Below are 19,452 nucleotides of genomic sequence, written 5' to 3' on the forward strand. Positions count from 1 at the left end.
ACTATGAATTTAAAATTATAAGTTTCCTATCTTCACAGTTGGGTTTTACACATCCCTACAACATTAAAATGATTTTTTTAACTAATCTCTTCGACGATTCAATAAAATATCCCGGTGACTAAGTAGATCCCGATGTCGTGGATGTTTTGTTCTTATGTCAAATCTTAATTCACGTTCAAAACACGTTTAAATCTTGATCAAAGATAATGTACACAGACTCAGTATCAAAACTCACTCGTCTCTATTTTTGTTTCTCTTCTTATGGGTACAAATAAATATCAACTTATATTATAATACATAATATATAAAAGGAATACACTTGGTTATCTAATCTGTTAACACATTTATAACTTATAATATATTATAATTTTATATTATATAATATATAATATATAATATATAATATAATAATAATTTTATTTATTTAATTACACCTCACCCTTTTAACACTTCAATAATTTTAAATCTATCTCTCTTATATAAATAATTATAATTAAATATATTTTTATAAAAATAATTTATTTTAATATACATAATAAATTTTCACGGCGTTACAATTCATTTTAATTCCCAAAACATGATTTTCCTATGAATTCCTCACTTTTATAATCAAGCGAATTTGTTGATAAATTACCAACAAGATCATTGATAAAGCAAAATCATTAGTATTTTATCAATGAATTCGTAGATTATAAAAATGACAAATTTATTAAAAAATTATGTTTTGGGAGTTAAAATGAGTCATATATTGAAATCAAAATTTCATTATATTCAATGCACGAAATGAAGATTCACTCTATTATTATGAGTCATACTGGAGTAACATTGAAATTAACATCGTTTCAAACATTGGTGTGCACATAATCATAGATGCTTTCACTCGTATCTCAATGAAAAGCATCTATGATTTTGTAGGCATATCACGTCACTAATGTTTGAAACCATGTCAATTTCAATGATACTTCAACATTTTCTTCTTATTACTAATTTTTATGGGGTGTCATAAATAAGAGTTGGAGTGCGAATAGTAGCTCTCTTTCGAAAGCAGCGCCAAGAGTCAAGTGCCCACTGTTTTAGTACGTCTATAAGTAACACGTGTCCTTTATTGGTGAGAGTATAAATAAGCAATATAACATGAAGTGAGCGATTTTTTAATTTTTATTACCTTTGCGACTCAGGTAGGTTTTCCGTGTTTTTCGTTGGCGTTCCTCTTCTGTCTAAAAAGGCTCTCGCAGTTGCTGTTGAGTTTCATATAGTAATTTTTCTTTCTCGATCATCTCTCTCCCTCTCATATCGACTTAAATTTTTTTAATTCAGGATTAAAGAAAAAATAGAAAATCTAATACGAATCTATCTTTGATTAATGATAATTGATAGAGTTATTTGTCTGATTTTTTTTTTTTTTTCCATTTTTTTGGGCAGATTTTAGAGAACTCAGGACACGAGTGGATGGGGAGACCTCCACAGAGCGGAGGCCCAGCCTTCCGCTTCACAGCGATTGAGGTAACAAACAACATTCTCTCTCTCCCCTCAAATAATAAACTCAAATTTTTTTTTTCTTGAATGGGTATTTATTGATTAAAATAGTTTTAGTAGTTAACAGATTTGATATTTAATATCTTATGTAATGGGATTGAGTTGTATTATTTGATTTTGATTCTTAGATATTTGATTGAGGATGTGATTGATTAGATTACTTTAAATTTTCAATCTTTTATTTAGGAATTTTATTACAAATAAGGGTTTAGGGATTTGGATTAGAGAGATAAAAGTTACTCTAGGGATAACCTGCTGATTGGTCCCATGAGTTAAATTCAACGGCTTCGCCACCTTGGATTATATTATGTTCCTAGGGTTGGGCTGTTTGCCCATTAAAGTGGTACCTGAGTTGGGTTAGATTGTTATAAGAAAATTCGGTCCGTATATAGTGTGGGCGTTTGGGAGAAGCCCATTAGAAGATTTTCCCCTCCAAAGATGTAAAATGTGTAGAGGTTGGCCACCTTGAAGTAGTCATATCGATAACATATATTAGTTTTTGTTATTTTTTTTATAATTTAATTTTCGGGTCCATAAGAAATTAATTTTTAGCGGTGTAGTTAAGGGTAAAAGAAGGACTTAAGGCGCAAAGGCCTCCTACTGCCCGAGGTGCTAGGCGAGGTGCATGTTTGAGTAAAGTAAGGCACAATAAAATTATAAAAATTAAATAGTGAAATGTGGGTTCTAGATATTTTACAATTATAATTATAACATGTATAAATGTGAGTTTTTACAAACAAGTTAAAGTATTCAACACTTCAAAAAGAAGAACGATCAATAGTAAAGGAAAAACTAAAGAAGAATAAGGAGAATAAAGAGAAGGGAAGAAAAAGTAGAAATAGAAGTAAAAGTAGGCTAACAATATGTGTTACTGATTTTATGGCAGAACAATAACTATGGCTATCAATGTGTGGTTCTAGTTAGTGCTCAGTTCTCGTCAGGCTTGGTTGAGCACTAATCAGACCCTAAAAAGTCGGGTTCAACCTTAGACTTACCTGATATCCTTATTGGGCCTAAGTCAACTAACTCCTAATGTGCTTGGGCTGAGTAAAAATCACAAAATGTAAAATTCAATATTTCTAATGGTAAAAAATTGAATTTTCCAAATAAATTTTATTTTCTATGTAAAAAGTATACCATCAAATTTGAAAAAAATGTCTTAATTAAATAAATAAATTCATTTTTAGTGAGGTGCAAGCGCTCCTGGTACGCCTTGATTGAGGCGAAGTCAAGGCGTGCACCTCACTTAAACTATCTCGCCCCACATGTGTTAAGTTGCCTTCGGTCCGCCTCACCTTGAGGCACGCCTGAGGTGCACTAAGGCTCTCTCCTTGACTGCGCTAATTTTTACTAACTTTCATCATTATCATTATATCTCTCGGCTATATTTTGACAAACCTAAAAGAAAAGAAAAAGAAAAAGAAGAAGAAAAGGAACAATTCTAGTGTTCAACGATTGAGATGAGAAAAATTCCTTGGGAAACTTAGCTAAGTGATTCATTGGGCATTAATTACACGAGGTTGGATCCTAGAATTGTCCAAATAAAATATAAAAACTATTATATTTTATTGATATGACCACTTTCAAAAGGGACTTCTCTCAAATATTTTAAAATCCTTAATCCTTATTTATAATCTACTTCCTAAAAATTAGATGAGAGAACCAAACTAACCTGATAAATTACATCCTTTTATCAAATCTCTAATAATTCTAATCCAATGCAATTAGGTAAGATATCTAATAACTATTCAAAATATTAATTGGTAAATTGAGTTCATACCAATTTTTTTCTTGTTTTTACCTCAAAATACTTGAATTCTTCGAAAAGGGGTTGTTTATTTATTGGTTATTCCTTTTTTTTTTCCTGAAGGTGCCACCTCCGTGTGGTGGTAAGGTCTATGTGTGGTGATACTGCAAACTGGGATCAAGAACCCGCCTTCACGTAATACCTATCAAATATATATATATATATCATAATCATATCTATGGTAATATCATAAACCTGGGTTTGGTGCCCACCTTTACTGATTTTCTTACCAATAACAAAAACCAAAAAGAAAATAAAAAAGATTTTCTGAGTTTTCAGTTGGGTGGGTTTGAAAAACATTGTTGTATTTGGTGCTTGGGATTGTTGAGGTTTTTGTTGTGAAAAATATATTCTTGGGCCACTTGGGGAAATGCAGGAGTAAGCAATAAAATTAATACTTAGAAATTCAATTAGAGCTGCAACTATTACATAATAAGATTTAGTTTGATTATATTATTACTGATAAAAAAAAAGTTTGATTATATTAGGATATTTTGATTGAGGATATGTTGCCTTTCCTAACTTATCTTCGGGAAGAAGGTCATAAATAATTGTTTTAGAGATCTGGCCACGGAAGAAGAAATTTTTGGAGAAGTGTATTGGGATTTTTACCATCACAAAGAGGAAAGATGTAAGGAGACTGGCTCCTTAAAGTGGTCATTTCAATAAAGTATTATTAGTTTTTTTTTGTTTTTTTTATTTTGGTGTAGGAAGAGATTGGGACTAACTTCTTAGTGAAAAGAGAAATCTACTTTATTAAATGAAGTATTAGTTATTGTTCTAGTCCCCAATAAGGTATCTTTGTCTTTCCAATAAGATTAACGGTCTTCCCGTCGTTAAAAATTTTGGCGGTCAATCCCATACTTGTGTTTACCTCTCATTAAATGATTCTTTTTAATTCTTTTTTTATCTCATGTAAATAGAGTCGTTATTTAATGTGTATCTTTACTGTTATTGATATTATCTACTGATTATTTTTAAAACATCATTTATATTATTTGATGTCAAGATTGTTGTGATCTCATGTAGGAAAATACTAGAGTACCTTCTTAGTGAAAACAAAACTCTACCTTATTAGATGAAATATTAACTATTGTTTTGGTCAATGCAATATGATATCTTTGTCGTTCCACTAAGATGCGCATCTCACTCTTGTTCATAAATTTTAGGGGGCAATTCCTCGTGTTTACCTCAATTATTAAATTTCTTTGTTTTTGGAAACATTATGTTTATCTCTTCAAGTGCGTACACATGCGCTCACAACTTCATAAGAATTACTCAAAGGTTCCTTCAAAAGTTGCCTTCTTTATTTGTGCAGCTTCCTTAGGAAAGATCTTGACTTTAGATAATGTAATGGAGAGAGGCATCATTTCGGTTCATTTTTGCGGGTTATGCAAGGAGGACGGTGAATCGGTGGATCACATCCTTCTTCATTGTAAGGTGGCCTGAGAGATTTGGTACTACCACTTTAGACTTTTTGGGATGGCATGGTGTGCTTCGAGCTCTTTCGCAATCTAGTAGATAATTGGCTAGCATTGAAATGGGTTTCTCTGGTTTTAAGAAAGCTGTGGAGCCTGACTCCATTGCATTTTGTTGGGAAATTTGGAAGGAAAGGAACCTTAGGACTGTTTAAGGGAAGGAGTCTTTGACATCGATCCTTCTCTTCTATCTATCGCTAAATTCAATTACATCGATCTTCTCTTCTCTTGAACTTTCATTAAAGTAGCTTCCTATAGGGGCTTTTGAATGGGCCTTGGTTCAAGGAGTCATTCTCTCCATCTTGGGTTCTTTTTTCTTGTGGAGTAAGATTTTTCAGGAATCAAAGGGGGTCTTCTTTGAAGATTTTGTAGCCAAGTGACATTGGGTGTGTAGTATCTTTGTTTAGCCTGGGTTCTTTTTTTGTCTCTTTCTCTTGCTTGTAGCTAGGTTGCTTCATGGTCATGTCAACCATGTTTTAATAATGATCTTTGACTTATCAAAAAAGAAAAAAGAACATGCATCTTACTATCGTTGATATTGTTCGATTTCAAGACCATTGTAATCTGATGTAGCTTTATACATGGAAATTGCCTCACATGCAAATAAAATAACTCAAACATTTAAACATGTACCTTGGCTATTATTGATATTGTCTAATATAAGGAAAACATCATTGGTAGTGTTCAATTTCAAGACCATTATAATCTAATGTAGCTTCATTTATGGAAAGTGGATTCGCTTGGCTTCAAGTCTTGGATGGTCAAAATTTTAGTATTGTTATCATACTTACGTTTAAAATTGCGAACAACTTTTTGGGATGAATGCCTTACTGGCTTTTTTAATTTTAGGATATTCTTGTGTAGTTTTTGTTAGGTGAGAGTAGGGTTTTGGATACTGATGTGAGCAAATTTGGAGGTACAATTTTGAGCTCTCGATTTGTAAGTATATCATTTTGGAAAGCAATTGGAAATCCTGATATAGTGAAGGGAAATTGTTAGCCAAATCAAACTAGAAGGAATAGTAGTGAAGAAAATAAAGAAAATGAGGGTTAATGTAGTTATACAAAACAAGAATGCCGGTTAATGTTAATAATGGGAATTGTAATAGTAGCTACAAAATTATTTTGAATTGTATTTACCCCAACAAGAACTATTTATTCTTTGTTCACATGTTTTATTCGATGATGATGATGATGATTATGATTATTATTATTATTATAAACTTCTAAAAGGAGCAAAAAACACCTTTAGCAACACAAAACAAAATTTCAAAAAATATTAAATCCTTTTGCTAGGGTGGACGTGTGTTCAATGTAAACTAAACAACCGTTTAAGCAGGGGCGAAGCCAGGATTTTCTTGTAGTTGGGGCAAACTATTGTTAATGGTAATGTTGAAGAGCTTGAAATTGAATGGTTTTGGGGAGAAAATTCAAAGGTTTTCGGTTAGAGGTTGAAGAAAAAAGTATTTAGGTCGTTTCCAATTAGTCTATGAGAGAAGGCCCAAGTCAAGTTTAAATGTCATCTTCAAAAAATGGAGGACATGGCAAAAATTTGAGGGAGGGGGCAAATGGGGCATACCATTAGTTGAAAATACACAGGTATCTCAAATTAAAGTATAAGTAGAAGGGCAAAAAATAAATGATCACCCCCACTAGCGCCTTACTAGCTCCGCCCCTGCATTTAAGCAAGAGAATATTCCATCCCCCAAGAAGAAAAAACCTAAGGGTATGTTTGAATGCACATGGAAAATGGGCAGGAAAATGATTTCCCTTTGAAAATGAGATGTTTAGGTGTTTGATTATGTGTTTTCCTTGGTATTCAATTTCTTGTCCAAAGTGATTTTACATCCTGGGAGGGAAAATAAATCCCCATCCCATCCCCTGGGAAAATGATTTCTTCTTCTTAATGTTATTCTCTCACAATTAACCCCATCCCCAAAACTAAAAACCATAGTTTTACAACTCAAAAACACAACTTGACTTGGAAGTCCATCTAGTCAAGTCGACAACTTGCGATTCATTTTGAATGAGTCAAATAAAATATATTAAATTTTTTTATTTTAGAAAGTAGTTTTTAATATTTTAAAATCAATAAAATACTTAAGTCACAAAAATATTACACATAGTTGAGTAACTTGGCAAGTTTTTGACTTGACTAAGTGAATTTATAAGCTGACTCCTTCAAGTTGACTTGATGACTTACCAAGTTCGTTCCATCGAATTTTGTGGCCAAGTCCCCTTGAAATCCAATTGAGTTAAGTTGACTCAGTTGGGTTTGAAGTTGACAAGTTTTAAAATTGTGCTATAAAAAATGTTAGTGTGTATATTTTCCTCCACTTGCAGCTGTTCCACACCCCAATTAAGCTCCATGACCCTCTTATATTCATAGTTCTCCCCGTTTCCAACAGATTGGTCTATTGGAGTAGTTGGTTGGTCAACAAAAATCAACTCTCTTTTTGACATTTTCCTAGGTGCAATTAAATGGTGGAATTCATTTTCCGATGACCATTTTCTCTAGGAATTTGTATTCCCTTGAAAAAGAATTCACCCCAATCAATATAACCACCCTAAATGAATGATCCTCAGTTCCTCATGGAAGGGAATTCTTTAGTTATTTCATCCACCATATTCAATTTGTTTTGGATTTGGTGGCTTCTTTTACTTATCTTTAGCTGCTAGCTTGTTTAAGTCATAGCTCAAAAATTCACAATTGAACATACTCAACTGTCCAAAAAAATTTCCTTTAGCACCATAAGAAAGTGATTGATCAATTGCTGGCATGTCTGGTCAAAAGATCCTCTCCCCCCTCTTCTTTTTATTTGTTCTATTTCACATATAAATGTTTTGGATACCTAGATGATGGGTAATGTGATTGATTTTTGTTGAGATGTGGTGTACTACCATTGATTGTGTGCGACTGCCACACCATATTCTACTTTATTATATATTTTATTTGCCATTGGATTCTGTTTTGAGCTTGGCTACTTTATCAGATCGTCAACTTGGTGATTCTACATAATCTAGTCTTGATGATACAATATGACATTGATTCCTTTATAAGGTGGCGGAGATGGAGGCTTGTTTGCAAGATGCCAATAATACAATACCAAGTCGTGAAGTTCTCTGCTCTATTGCTGAAAAATTCAGGTGTGTAATTTCGTGCTTTCTTTAATGACAATTACATTGGGAAATTCAAGTATTGCTGCAGTGATAGTAGCAAAAAATGTTAACATAATTGTCTTGGGCTTTTAGTGCATCAGTGGATCGAGCAGGAAAGATTATAGTGCAACCAAAGCAGGTTATTTGCATTACGCTGTACTTGTCCATAATAATGATATACTTTTAAAAGTCTTCTTATTTTGAAGTTTCTTACAGGTGTGGAATTGGTTCCAAAATAGGAGGTATGCTCAGAAGGCAAAGCTAATTAAAACTCCAGGGAAGTTAAATGTCTCTCCCATGCCTCGCGATGATTCAGTTCCAATGAGAACTGTGCCTCATCCAGTACCTGCTGCTTCAGGTAGTTCATATTAACTATGTTTCCTTATATTCTTTTTTTTTTTTTTTTGAGTGCTGATTTTCTAACAAGAAAGTCTTCACTCGGCTGACGTGGCACGGACTCGTAACCCTATATCTTTTTCCTCGAGATACACAACCGCACATCCCCATAAAAGATGTGCAGTTGTGTATCTCGAGAAAAAGATCTTTGGTTCCGTGATAGTGCCACGTCAGCCGAGTATTGACCGAGTGACAAGTTTCTAGTTAGAAAATCATAATTCTTTTTTTTTTTTTTTTCCTTTAATATGTTTTTAATTTTGGCTTGGGCTGTGATATAAAAGGTGAGATTTGGGTATTCATTCATTTAATGTGATGCAAGTAATCATTTAAAGGACCAAGTACAAAGATGCCACTATTTGGGTCAACTCAGTCAATTGAGTGCTTTAGTAGCAATTTACTGGATCCATAGAAAACTTTTTATTTATTTATTTATTTTTGTCTGTGTACACAAGGGAGACCAGGTTTGGTAAGAAAAATGCCAATTCCTACCTTACTAACACAAATAGTCAATCGGAAGGAGATGATAAATGGTTTGCACTCTAAAGTAGGATAGTTAATGGTCAAGCATCTCAGTCTCCTCTTAAGTCAGGCCTTTCCGAAGGAGCAAGATTTAGAGTTTGAAATACTTCTACCCTTGTGGTCACAACATTTCTGTTTTGGGCATCTCCAACACAGAAATTAGGTGTAATATTGAAAATATAGGATATCAATCAAAATACACTATTTATTTTTGATTCTCAGTGGATTTAAACTGAAATATTCATGTAGTGGTGAGAAATACAATATTTCAGATAAAATATTTCCATCTATAGAGCCCTCCCAAATCTCCATGTTTAGCTCTTTTTTTTTTCCTTCACTAAAAAATGTTAAAAGTCCCACTTGAGGATGGGTGGGACAAAATCTTTAGATTAGATCAAAGATAAAATTTGGTGTCTCCGTTGTGAATTTTAGCATTTTTGGGTTAATTTAGTCGTGCTTTTGTATTATTTGGTTTCCTTAGTCATTGTTATATTCATTAGGGCTATTATTGTAATCTTACTGTTACTTTTTAATGATATAGCGAGAGAGGGAACTAAGTTAGTGTTGTCATTCTTTTTCATCTATTCTTCTTCTCCTCTTCGTATTTTTCCTTTCTTCCTTTCACTTCTTTTACAAGTTACCTTAGATCTTTACAAATCAAAATAGTATCATGGCACCAAGATTCAAAAGGAGGAGCTGGTTTGAGAGTCTGAGAAGAGAGTTGATGTCATTATCCGTACGATCGACTTCAGCAGCCGTATGGCCAGGTGGTGCCAAATTGGGTCAATAATTTAGGGGTTTTGTAGACCTTGATTTTAGGGTTTTTCTGGATCAAAATTCACTAGAATTTCTTTGCAATAAAAAAAATCAGATCTGATAAATCTTTTGTATGAGTTGGATTTGGAGGATGTTAGCTTGGTAAATGAGTAGGTATTGGGTTGTTTTGGTGGATAACAGTGTTGGATTTGGTTTGACTTGAACCCATTTAGTTTTGTGTGACCTATGACATTTTCTTCACCATACATTTACTATCCCTTTGATGAGTAACACTATTGTGCTATATATATATATATATATATAAACATTTTTTTGCATAGCTAATGTTTTCTAATTATATTTGGGAGCATATGTGACCTTCTCCTTTGAACATTTAGATGGTAGGGTGTGCATTTCCACCTTAGTACCTTGGTGAAGGTGGAATAGGACAGTATACTCACCTCCTGTTTATTGAAATGTCTGAAGTGGATCAGCTTTCCGGTAGTGTAAATTCTTGTGTGGAACCAACCCCCCCCCCCCCCCCCCCCCCCCCCCCCAATTTGATAACTTATCCCTTCGGATTACTACTATCGAGTTAAATGAATCAAATTATTAATCTTGGGCCCAATCTGTTTAACTCTTCATTATTAGAAAAAAGGGGCACTTGGTTACCTAGATGGGTCCTTCAAGGAACCACTTCTATAAATATTATTTTTCTCAAATAGTTGATAGAAAATTCCACTATGAAGATGTGGTTGCTTTACTCTATGCAACCTGAAAGTAATAGTAATTTCCTATTTTCAAAAACTACTAAGGATATTTGGGATGGTAGCAACTCAGACATACTCCCAGGTTGGTAACATGGCTCGTATGTATCAGCTTGCACATGAGATAGTTCCCTTTTGTTTGGGAGATAAGACTTTACTCTAGAGACACTCAATTATGAGTTGAAATATGATGCCTTGGTTCAAAGGCTTAGGATTTTTCAGTTCTTGGCTGGCCTAAATGCGGAGCATGAGAATCATCTATTCAGATACTTGGGAAGTAGAATTTACCACCCCTGGGCCAAGTCTATTCCTTCATACATAGTGAAGAGAGTAGGAGGGCTGCTATACAATATCCTCAATTACATGAGAGACTTGCCTAGGTCTCTACCTTTAGTAGAAAGGGAAAGAGGAGGTCTAGGTTGAAGATGAGAGAGACACGGGTTCTGGAGCAATGAAAACAAAGATAATTGATTGTGATAATTGCGAGAAGACGAAGCGTACTAGGGAAACTTGTTGGGATCTTCATGGTTGTCCACAACGTACCTCCATTGGTAGGGATGGTCATTCATTTGGCATTGTTGGAGACTCGAGTCTTCCCTTTGCTTTGTCAGTAGATTCTTATCTTCCTTTACTGGCCTTATATCCTCCGCTATGCCGAACTTGATGGGGAGTACTGTAAATGTTAAACTCTGGGGGTAGTTTAGTTATGCTTTTGTGTTATTTGGTTTCCTTAATCATTATTACTGGGTATTATTGTAATTTCTTATTACTATATAATGAAATAATGAGAGATGGATTACTTACCAAAATAAAAATTAAAAATTAAGAATGAGAGATGGAATGCAGTAATTGTTCTCATTCTCTCTTTCTTTTATTCTTTGTATTTTCACTTTTCTTTCGCTTCTCTCACAAATAACCCTAGATCTTTTCAAATCGAGTGCCCCCTCACTTGTTTAAAGTTAATAGTGATATACTTTAATAAAACTAAATTTATCTGAGGATTCTTTTTTAAAATAAAAATAGGAATTGGAGGTGTAAATGCAACAGTTGCTTTGGTGCATTTACCCCAGATTTTGTGTGCTTTTACAAATTTTTACACTAAACAAGGAGCGAGTTGTATGTTGTATAGTTTCAACTACAACTAGTCTGGACCTTGGTTGCATTAATTTTTTTTTTTTTGAAAAGAATATTATTATTATTTTAAATATTTGAAAGTAGTTAAGCATATATTAAACTCATAAGTATGTAGGACATGCGTATTCAACCATAGTAGACATTGCCTCTTTGAATGATAATGGGTTTAGTGTTATTTACCAAGTTAATTGCCTCTTTGAAGTGTGCATTTGAATATGTACTGCTAATTGCTTCCAGACATTTTAGATTTTGCATTTTTATTTTTTACTGCTATGTTCAGGAAGGAGTGCTTTGGATAACAATGCTCAGCTGGAGTTTGAAGCCAAATCAGCTAGGGATGGGGCATGGTCAGTATTTTGTTGTAATTGGGGTCTAAACGCTGGTATTTTTTTGTTGCTTTATTCCATATGACGAGGGCTTGCTTTGATGCTTTCCCGTTGTTTTTCCTATAAATTGTCTGACTCTACTGTCTCCAATTCTCAGGTATGATGTTGCAACCTTCATTTCTCATAGGTTGTTCGAAACAGGTGATCCGGTAATTCTCGAAATTCATTTTTGGTCTCTATAATATATTTTTTTTTATTGGAATGAAATGGGAACCATCTGAAGGCAAACTACATATTTTTGTTTCTGATATGTTTATGAGGTGGTTACTGTTGTTAATAAATTTTCTCTATTATGAGACACATCATTAAGGACCAAATCTCCTTACTTTTTGTTTTATAAAGCTTATGCAATTGTCCATTATTAATGAATATGTGGGAATCTAAGGCACCCATTGGATAGACTGTATGGAAAGTCATAAGTGGTATAGGACATCAAGGTTTAGACAATTTTAGGATTTACTATAGGCCTTAGGGATTATATTAGATCAATTAAGGGGCCTAGAGAGAGTGCTGGATTTTTGGGTTTAATGGGATGGGAAAACTGGGATTTGGGTTAGAGTTGATGGTGAGATGGGTATAACAAGTTAGGGGCATATCTGTGGGTTCAGTGGGCTGCAAGGTGATGGATGTATTTGATTTATGGTTGTGGATATGTAGAGAAAATAAAGGACAATTGGTGTATAACTTTAATCACAGATTCACAACTTAAATTTGTGGTCGTGGATGTATTTGGCATATTAACCAATCAAATCATTTCCGTTCCTAAATTAGAGAGATTACACTATTTATAGAGGCTGAAGATGTCCTCTACTGATGTTGTTGACAGATCAACATGTAAAATAAGTAAGACTCATAATGTTACTTAATAACTAATCAAGCAATTTAAAAACTCATAGCAACTGTATAAGTTGTTTGCCCCTCAATAATTAAATGGAAACTATAACCCACAGTACTCTTTATTGCTACTGCAACCATCTTAACCATGGGAGGCTCAAAATACTAGTCGATCAACATGGGCAACAATCTACTTGGAGCCACAAAATTAAATGGAAACTATAACTTAGTTACTACCGCAATAATTAAATGGAAACTAAAACCTATGGCACTCTTAGTTACCACTATCTTAACCAAGGGAGCCACAAAATACTAGTCAACCAACATGGGCAACCATCCACTCAGGAAGTTTGACCAGCACAAGTAACCTCATTATGAACCTGTATGAACAACAATCATAAGAACCTCTTATTGGGTTGTTCAACCACTAAAAACCCCAAGGAATGGGCTGGTTGAGTAGGTTTTAGAGGGCTTAGTAAGCTGGATTTTCAGTCCTGTTGTGTGGATATTTGCAAAAGATGGTTGCTCCAGCAGCCGAATTCCCCCTTTGTCCTCTTTCCTTCTAGACTTCCTCATGGGGTGCTTAGTGTCTTCCCAATTGATGCCTTGATCTTCATCACAAAGGCATAACCATACCTGTGGCCAATAGTCCAATCCACCTTGGATATCTGCTTATCGAAAAATTTGGGCTGTTACAATAATAATAACCATCTGATTGGTCTAATTTCTGAGACAGTGCATGTGATGAATGGTTAGGATTACTTACTTAGATATATTTACAGATGGGTCTTGGTGATTTATTAAATGGTGTTCTGCAAGGTCTAAACTTTGATCATGGGGTGAACTTCATACAATATGAAATCGTGAACTCTTGCAAAAAATTAAGAAATGCTGAAGTTCACAGAATTTTCGCAAAAACGTTGGAAACACGAATTGATGTTTCTAGGTAAAAATGACAAATGCATAATCAATAATGATGTTTTGTAAGTACTGACACATGCATCTGGGATAATTCTAGGTAAAAGTGACAAATGCATAATCAATAACGATGTTTTGTATGTAACACATGCATCCGGGAATATTCTAGGTAAAAATGACAAATGCATAATCAATAATGTTTTATCTGTAGTGATGCATGGAGCTGGAAATATTAGTGTGTGCTAGGTAACAACATGGAACTTTTCGATTTCTTGGTCTGTTCGACATGCAACAACACATTAGAGTTTCTGATATTGCTCTATTATGTTCTCGATCCAAATGCCACAAAAGGAATGGTTGTTTTCTACTAGATTAATTCCTTAATCTGTGTAGCTTGACAAAAGGATTGTAAAATTTAATGCACTTTTTGGGGAGGAAAGGGGAAGTCTTTGGAGAAAGGTCATTATGGCTAAGTATGGGGAGAGGAGGCTAGGTTGGTACAGTGGTGTAGTGAAGGAGTCTTATGTGTGTAGTATTTGGAAAGGGGTACTTAAAGTGAGCGAGGATTTCGAGAAAGGTATTAGGTTCAAAGTAGGGATGGGGGACAGAATCAGATTTTGGGAGGATTGTTGGTGTGGTACATCGTCTCTGGCAATTCAATTTCCATCATTGTACGCTTGTGCTATTAAAAAGAATTGCTCTATCCAGCAGTGTTCGATCCGCAATGATTCCGGTCACACATGGGATTTGGGGTTCAGGAGGAATTTTAACGATTGGGAGCTAAACGAGGTGATATCTCTCCTTGATCTTCTACATTCAGTTCACCTCAATAATAACGAACAGGATAGGTGGGAATGGAAGTGGGCTAAGGTTTCGAAATTCTCTGTCAAGTCCTTCTATAAGAGCCTCAATCCCTTTGATGAGCGATCCATCTTGGGATCCATCATTTGGTCCAAATCTATTCCCTCTAAGATATCTTTTTTCGTTTGGTTGGCCTCACTTGGTAGAATACTCACGTTAGATAACTTGATTGTTCGGGGGTGGGTCACTCCCAATTGTTGTCCCCTTTGTTTGAGGGATGAGGAGACTGTGGATCATATCCTAATTCATTGTTCATCTTCTCAGATTATTTGGTCTAATTTCCTGGGTCTATTCCGTATTAACTGGGTCCTTCCTCGTAAGTTCTCCTTGTTGCTAGTTCAGTGGGACAATAATGTTTTCCATTTCAGAAAAAGACTCCTGTGGGCTATGCTTCCTTCGGCTATTGCTTGGGGGGTTTGGAACGAGAGAAACAACAGGGTGTTCAATGGTAAGATCAGAAACTCTCAGGCAGGCTTCTTGGAGATTTTGGGCTACTTGTACCTTTGGTCAAAACAACACATAGAGTTTGCGGGGATTACCTTTGATGACTTTGTCTTTCGATGGGATTCTCTTTGTAATCATTGATGTTTTAATTTCTTTCGTTTTTCAGTTTTTTGAGGCTGCCTTGGCCTCCTTGTATTTTGTTCTTCTATTCAATATATTATACTTTTCAAAAAAAAAATTAATGCACTTTAAATTGGTTCTTTTAGTATTCAATTTTGACTGTCAGGGACATTTGAAGTAAATATTTGCATTTTTTATAAGTTTAAAATATTTGTAATTACTTAATTATTGTTTTGAGTTGTCTGACTTAGTTCATTTGAATTATCATCAAACTTCCACAATATACATGAATTGTTTTGATTCAGCTTTTTTAAAGTCAACTATTTCAGTTGAATTATTTAAAATTTTAAAACCATGGTGGTTCCGTTTCGATATTTTCCTTGAACATGTAGTACCAGAAATTTGTTTCCTCTGCCTTCATAAGGGGGGTGTACTTTTTTTATTCCTTTGATTCATTCGGAAATTAGTTACTCACATTCATTTATGTTTCTCATTTTTGCATACCAATGTTTCTAATCGTTTCAGGAAGTTCGAGTCCGGTTTGCAGGATTTGGAGCAGAGGAGGATGAGTGGGTCAATGTGCGCAAGCATGTGAGACAACGGTCTCTCCCTTGCGAAGCATCGGAATGTGTTGCAGTCCTTTCTGGAGACCTTATTCTTTGTTTTCAGGTAGGGTCCGTTCAAAAGAATGCATCACATGGAATCTTCTTATATTGCTAAATCTGTGGTCATTCTCCGGAATTTTCCAGGAAGGTAAGGATCAGGCTCTTTACTTTGATGCCCATGTCCTTGACGCTCAAAGACGGAGACATGATGTACGAGGATGCCGCTGTAGGTTCCTTGTGCGTTATGATCATGATCAGTCTGAGGTACACATCCATACTTCTATATCTGTTCTGTGGAATTTTGTTGCATATTCTGCTTCTATTATCTAAGTATAGTGATGGGGTCCTAGTATTGGATTTGAGAGAGAAATTACTTAAGTTTCATGAATCGTTGAAATTATGAACTAACAGTTTAAACCAATGGAACAAGGGAGGGCTTATTTAATGTTGTACTTCACGTAAATTTGTTTACTGATTCTATTTTTTTTTATACTTCAATTTGCAGGAAATTGTGCCATTGAGGAAGGTATGTCGTCGGCCAGAAACTGATTACAGGTTGCAATTACTGCATGCTTCAAAGGATCATGCATCCATGGAACAGAAGAATATGGGGAAAGATCCTTCTTTTGTCAACATTTCGAGGGATACAAGTAACATAGCTGAGAGGACATGGAAACAGTGTAAACTGGAGGGAAATGCAGATGACGTGGTTATGATGTCTCCCCCTTCTCGTGCCAAAGAACCCGTTACTGGAGAAATTACCATGATAGCAATGGCAAAAGATGAACTAAATAATGATAGTAATATGGGAACTATCGATGCCCGAACGGGTGATGCTTCATTGGCCCTTGGCACTGCTACAAGTGCTGGCACCGGCTCTGGCACTAGTGGAAATATTGATTAAGGGAGATTGTCACGAAGTTTCAAGCTCGCCATCCTCTTTTCATATTGTTTTGTTTGTAGTGTTTGAAATATATATTTTGGAAGCAAAGATATGTGGAGTAACATTTAAAGTGAATGCAGTTTGAGTACTTTGTGAACTGAACTTTGAATTTAAGTTTTATTTTGATAACCCAATAGGGGTGTCAATGGATAGCCGAAATCCGAATTCGAATTCGAAAAATCGGATATTATCCAAAATTTTTGGATATTGGATTCGGATATTATTTTAAAATTCAAATGAGTTTCGGATACGAATTTGGATGTTACGAAAGTCAATCGGATAATATCCGCTCCGATATAATATATATATTATGTATTCATATTTTACAACAAAAGTTTATGGGTCCCTATCGGTGGCAAACATTTTGGCAAACACTTTTTCAAAACATGGGTTAGAGGTCTTGGAATGGGCTGATTTTTGGTGAGGATGATCTCTACGGTGAGGAGATCATCCTCACCAAAAATCAGCTCATTCCAAAACTTCTAGCCCCATTTTACAAGTTGAAAAATCGTGAACCGTCCATTTTTGTAAATCATTTTTGATGAGGTTAGAAGTTTTGGAATGGGCTGATTTTTGGTGATGATGATCTCCTCACCATAGAGATCATCCTCACCAAAAATCAGCCCAGTCCAAGACCTCTAACCCATGTTTTGCAAAATGTGTTTGCCAAAATGTTTGCCAAACTGTTTGAACGCTACTCAAAGTTTATATATATGTATATATAAGGTGCTGTGTATTCATGTCATACAACAAAATATAACTTACACATTTATCTTCTCTCAGTCTCAACACGCAAGAACCAGCAGCCATTAAAGATCAGTGAGAGTGGGTTTTGACCGTACAAGTTCCATACCCACCATCTTCTCTGGCCGGCAAGCATCTAGGTACACATTTTCTCTCTCTCTCTCTCTCTCTTTCTCTCTCGGTAAAATATTTTTTTTTTACTGAACGAGCTCCACCATCGTCTTCTCACCGAAGAGTTTTCAAAGATTCTCTCTCTCTCTCACACACACACACACACAATAAAATCCCATTTTATCCGATTTTAAGACTGAAATAGTTGAAAGATTAAAAAAAAATGAAAATCGATTTTTTTTTTTTTTTTTACAGGTTGAGAAGATGGTATTTTATAAGATTTTTTATCGGATATCCGATACATTTTTCAAATTCGAATTCGAATGTTTGTTAGTGATATCCGATTGGATTTGGATATCAGTTTTTTTTCGGATTCGAATTCGGATATAATACTATCCGATCGGATACCTATCCATTGACAGTCCTATTGCCCAATAATCATCATTTAACCTAATCCCAAAGAGTTTGACAAGTCTCACTAAGGTCCTTGGCCGCACCTTGTAGCATCCAAAAACATGATCTGATGCTTCAGGGTTTTGGAGGACATAAATCCTATGAATTTTGAAAAAAAAAATCTCCAAAAAAGTAAATTTTCATTGTTAGGATTTTAATTTCAAATTTTTTGGGAGTTTGGTGGAAGTTCGGTAGTTGTCCTTTTTCAAAACCTTAGACCAAGTCCAACAACAGAGGCTGTTTTTTGAATTGACTGTTGTGTTGGTTTGCTAATGTGCTGATTTATTAGAATAAAACGACTCTTAAAATCTTATCAAGTTAGTTAAGAAAGTGTCACGATATGTCAAATAAATAGGATGGCACATGGGAAAGAACATCATTTGGTGTGCTTTCTGGACAGGTACCTGTCTTGATCATTGTAATTGATGTGGCTTGAATCATCTTTAAACATAAGATTTGTCAATTTCTTGGATGGCGTCCGACATTGAAGGAACTCTGCTTGTAATCAGACACGTGGCATTTTGTATTTATTTTACATCCTTACATTTCTGTCATTATTTAAAATACCTCTTTAGAAATGCGACATTTTGAACCAGGATGGCTGTTTCAAAGTTTTTTCCTCGTTAGTCCTATGGTGCTCCTTTTCTTTTTAGAGTTTAAGTGGTATTATTTTGGCACTTTTAGAGTTGAACTTTGTCCAATTCCCACACTAAAAAAATGATTAAGCTCCTAAAATAAAGAAAATTAAATAAAAAAAGTTTTTTCATGAACTAATGCTGATTAGTTAAAGAGAGTTGCTATTTCCACACCAATTGTGTCCAATTCTTTGGTGATTTATATAGGAATTGGTGTGGCATGAGTAACTATGTTAGTTAAATAATAAAAAAACTAAAATATTTTAACAATTATAAAATTGATCAGAAATTTTCAATTGTCGAAATACACTATGACTTATTAACAATAATATTGATCCCACTAGTTTAGAGGTAGTTAGTAGGGGTGCAACTTAATTTGGTTCAAACCGAGAACCGAACCAATCCGTATATTTTGGATTGGGTTGGTTCGATTTTAATTAAGTACGGTTCGATTTCGGGTTAAAGAAAATAAGAACCGATGGATTCAATTCGGTTTCGGTTCAGAATTTATAAATAATCGAACCAAACCGAAAACTGAACCAACATACTTTTTAAAAATAAAATTTAATAATTTTTTTAAACCTAACCCTCCTTTCCTCTCTTTCTCGTCTCTACGGCTGTGCCATCGGCCAGTTGATCTCTCGTTTCTCTCTCTTGTCTCTGTGACTGTGCCATCGATCAGCTGATATATCTCTCTCTCTCTCGTCTCTACGAGTTGCGTCACCGGCTCATCTCTCCCCCCCTCTCTCTTTGCGACAGTGCCACCAGCTCATCTCTCTGTCGCTGCGCTACCAACTCATTTATCTCTTTGCGGCTACGACCTCCAGTTGCGACCTCCAGCTGTAAC

The 19,452-nt window shown here is 34.9% G+C and overlaps 1 protein-coding gene across 5 annotated transcripts; it reads left to right on the forward strand.

Annotated features, from left to right (window-relative positions):
• Window positions 1–1,118: 1,118 nt before the first annotated feature.
• On the forward strand, window positions 1,119–16,759 carry SHH2 (DNA-BINDING TRANSCRIPTION FACTOR 2). Of its 5 annotated transcripts, XM_086458094.1 has the most exons (11): window positions 1,220–1,255; window positions 1,423–1,503; window positions 4,662–5,207; window positions 7,882–7,967; window positions 8,073–8,118; window positions 8,196–8,337; window positions 11,832–11,898; window positions 12,035–12,086; window positions 15,640–15,783; window positions 15,864–15,983; window positions 16,225–16,759. In XM_086458094.1, the coding sequence occupies exons 4-11, from the start codon at window positions 7,891–7,893 to the stop codon at window positions 16,621–16,623; spliced, it is 1,047 nt and encodes a 348-aa protein (XP_086314220.1). In that variant the 5' UTR covers window positions 1,220–1,255; window positions 1,423–1,503; window positions 4,662–5,207; window positions 7,882–7,890; the 3' UTR covers window positions 16,624–16,759. The 5 variants fall into 5 exon arrangements, with proteins under 5 accessions (XP_086314218.1, XP_086314219.1, XP_086314222.1 ...); XM_086458092.1 differs by lacking the exon at window positions 4,662–5,207 and having other exon boundaries at window positions 1,119–1,255; window positions 7,814–7,967; window positions 8,081–8,118; XM_086458093.1 differs by lacking the exon at window positions 4,662–5,207 and having other exon boundaries at window positions 1,119–1,255.
• The last annotated feature ends 2,693 nt before the right edge of the window (window positions 16,760–19,452 follow it).

Source organism: Akebia trifoliata, chromosome 11 (genome assembly GCF_017979445.1).
Source record: "Akebia trifoliata isolate Shusen 1 chromosome 11, ASM1797944v1, whole genome shotgun sequence".
Lineage (NCBI taxonomy): Eukaryota > Viridiplantae > Streptophyta > Magnoliopsida > Ranunculales > Lardizabalaceae > Akebia > Akebia trifoliata.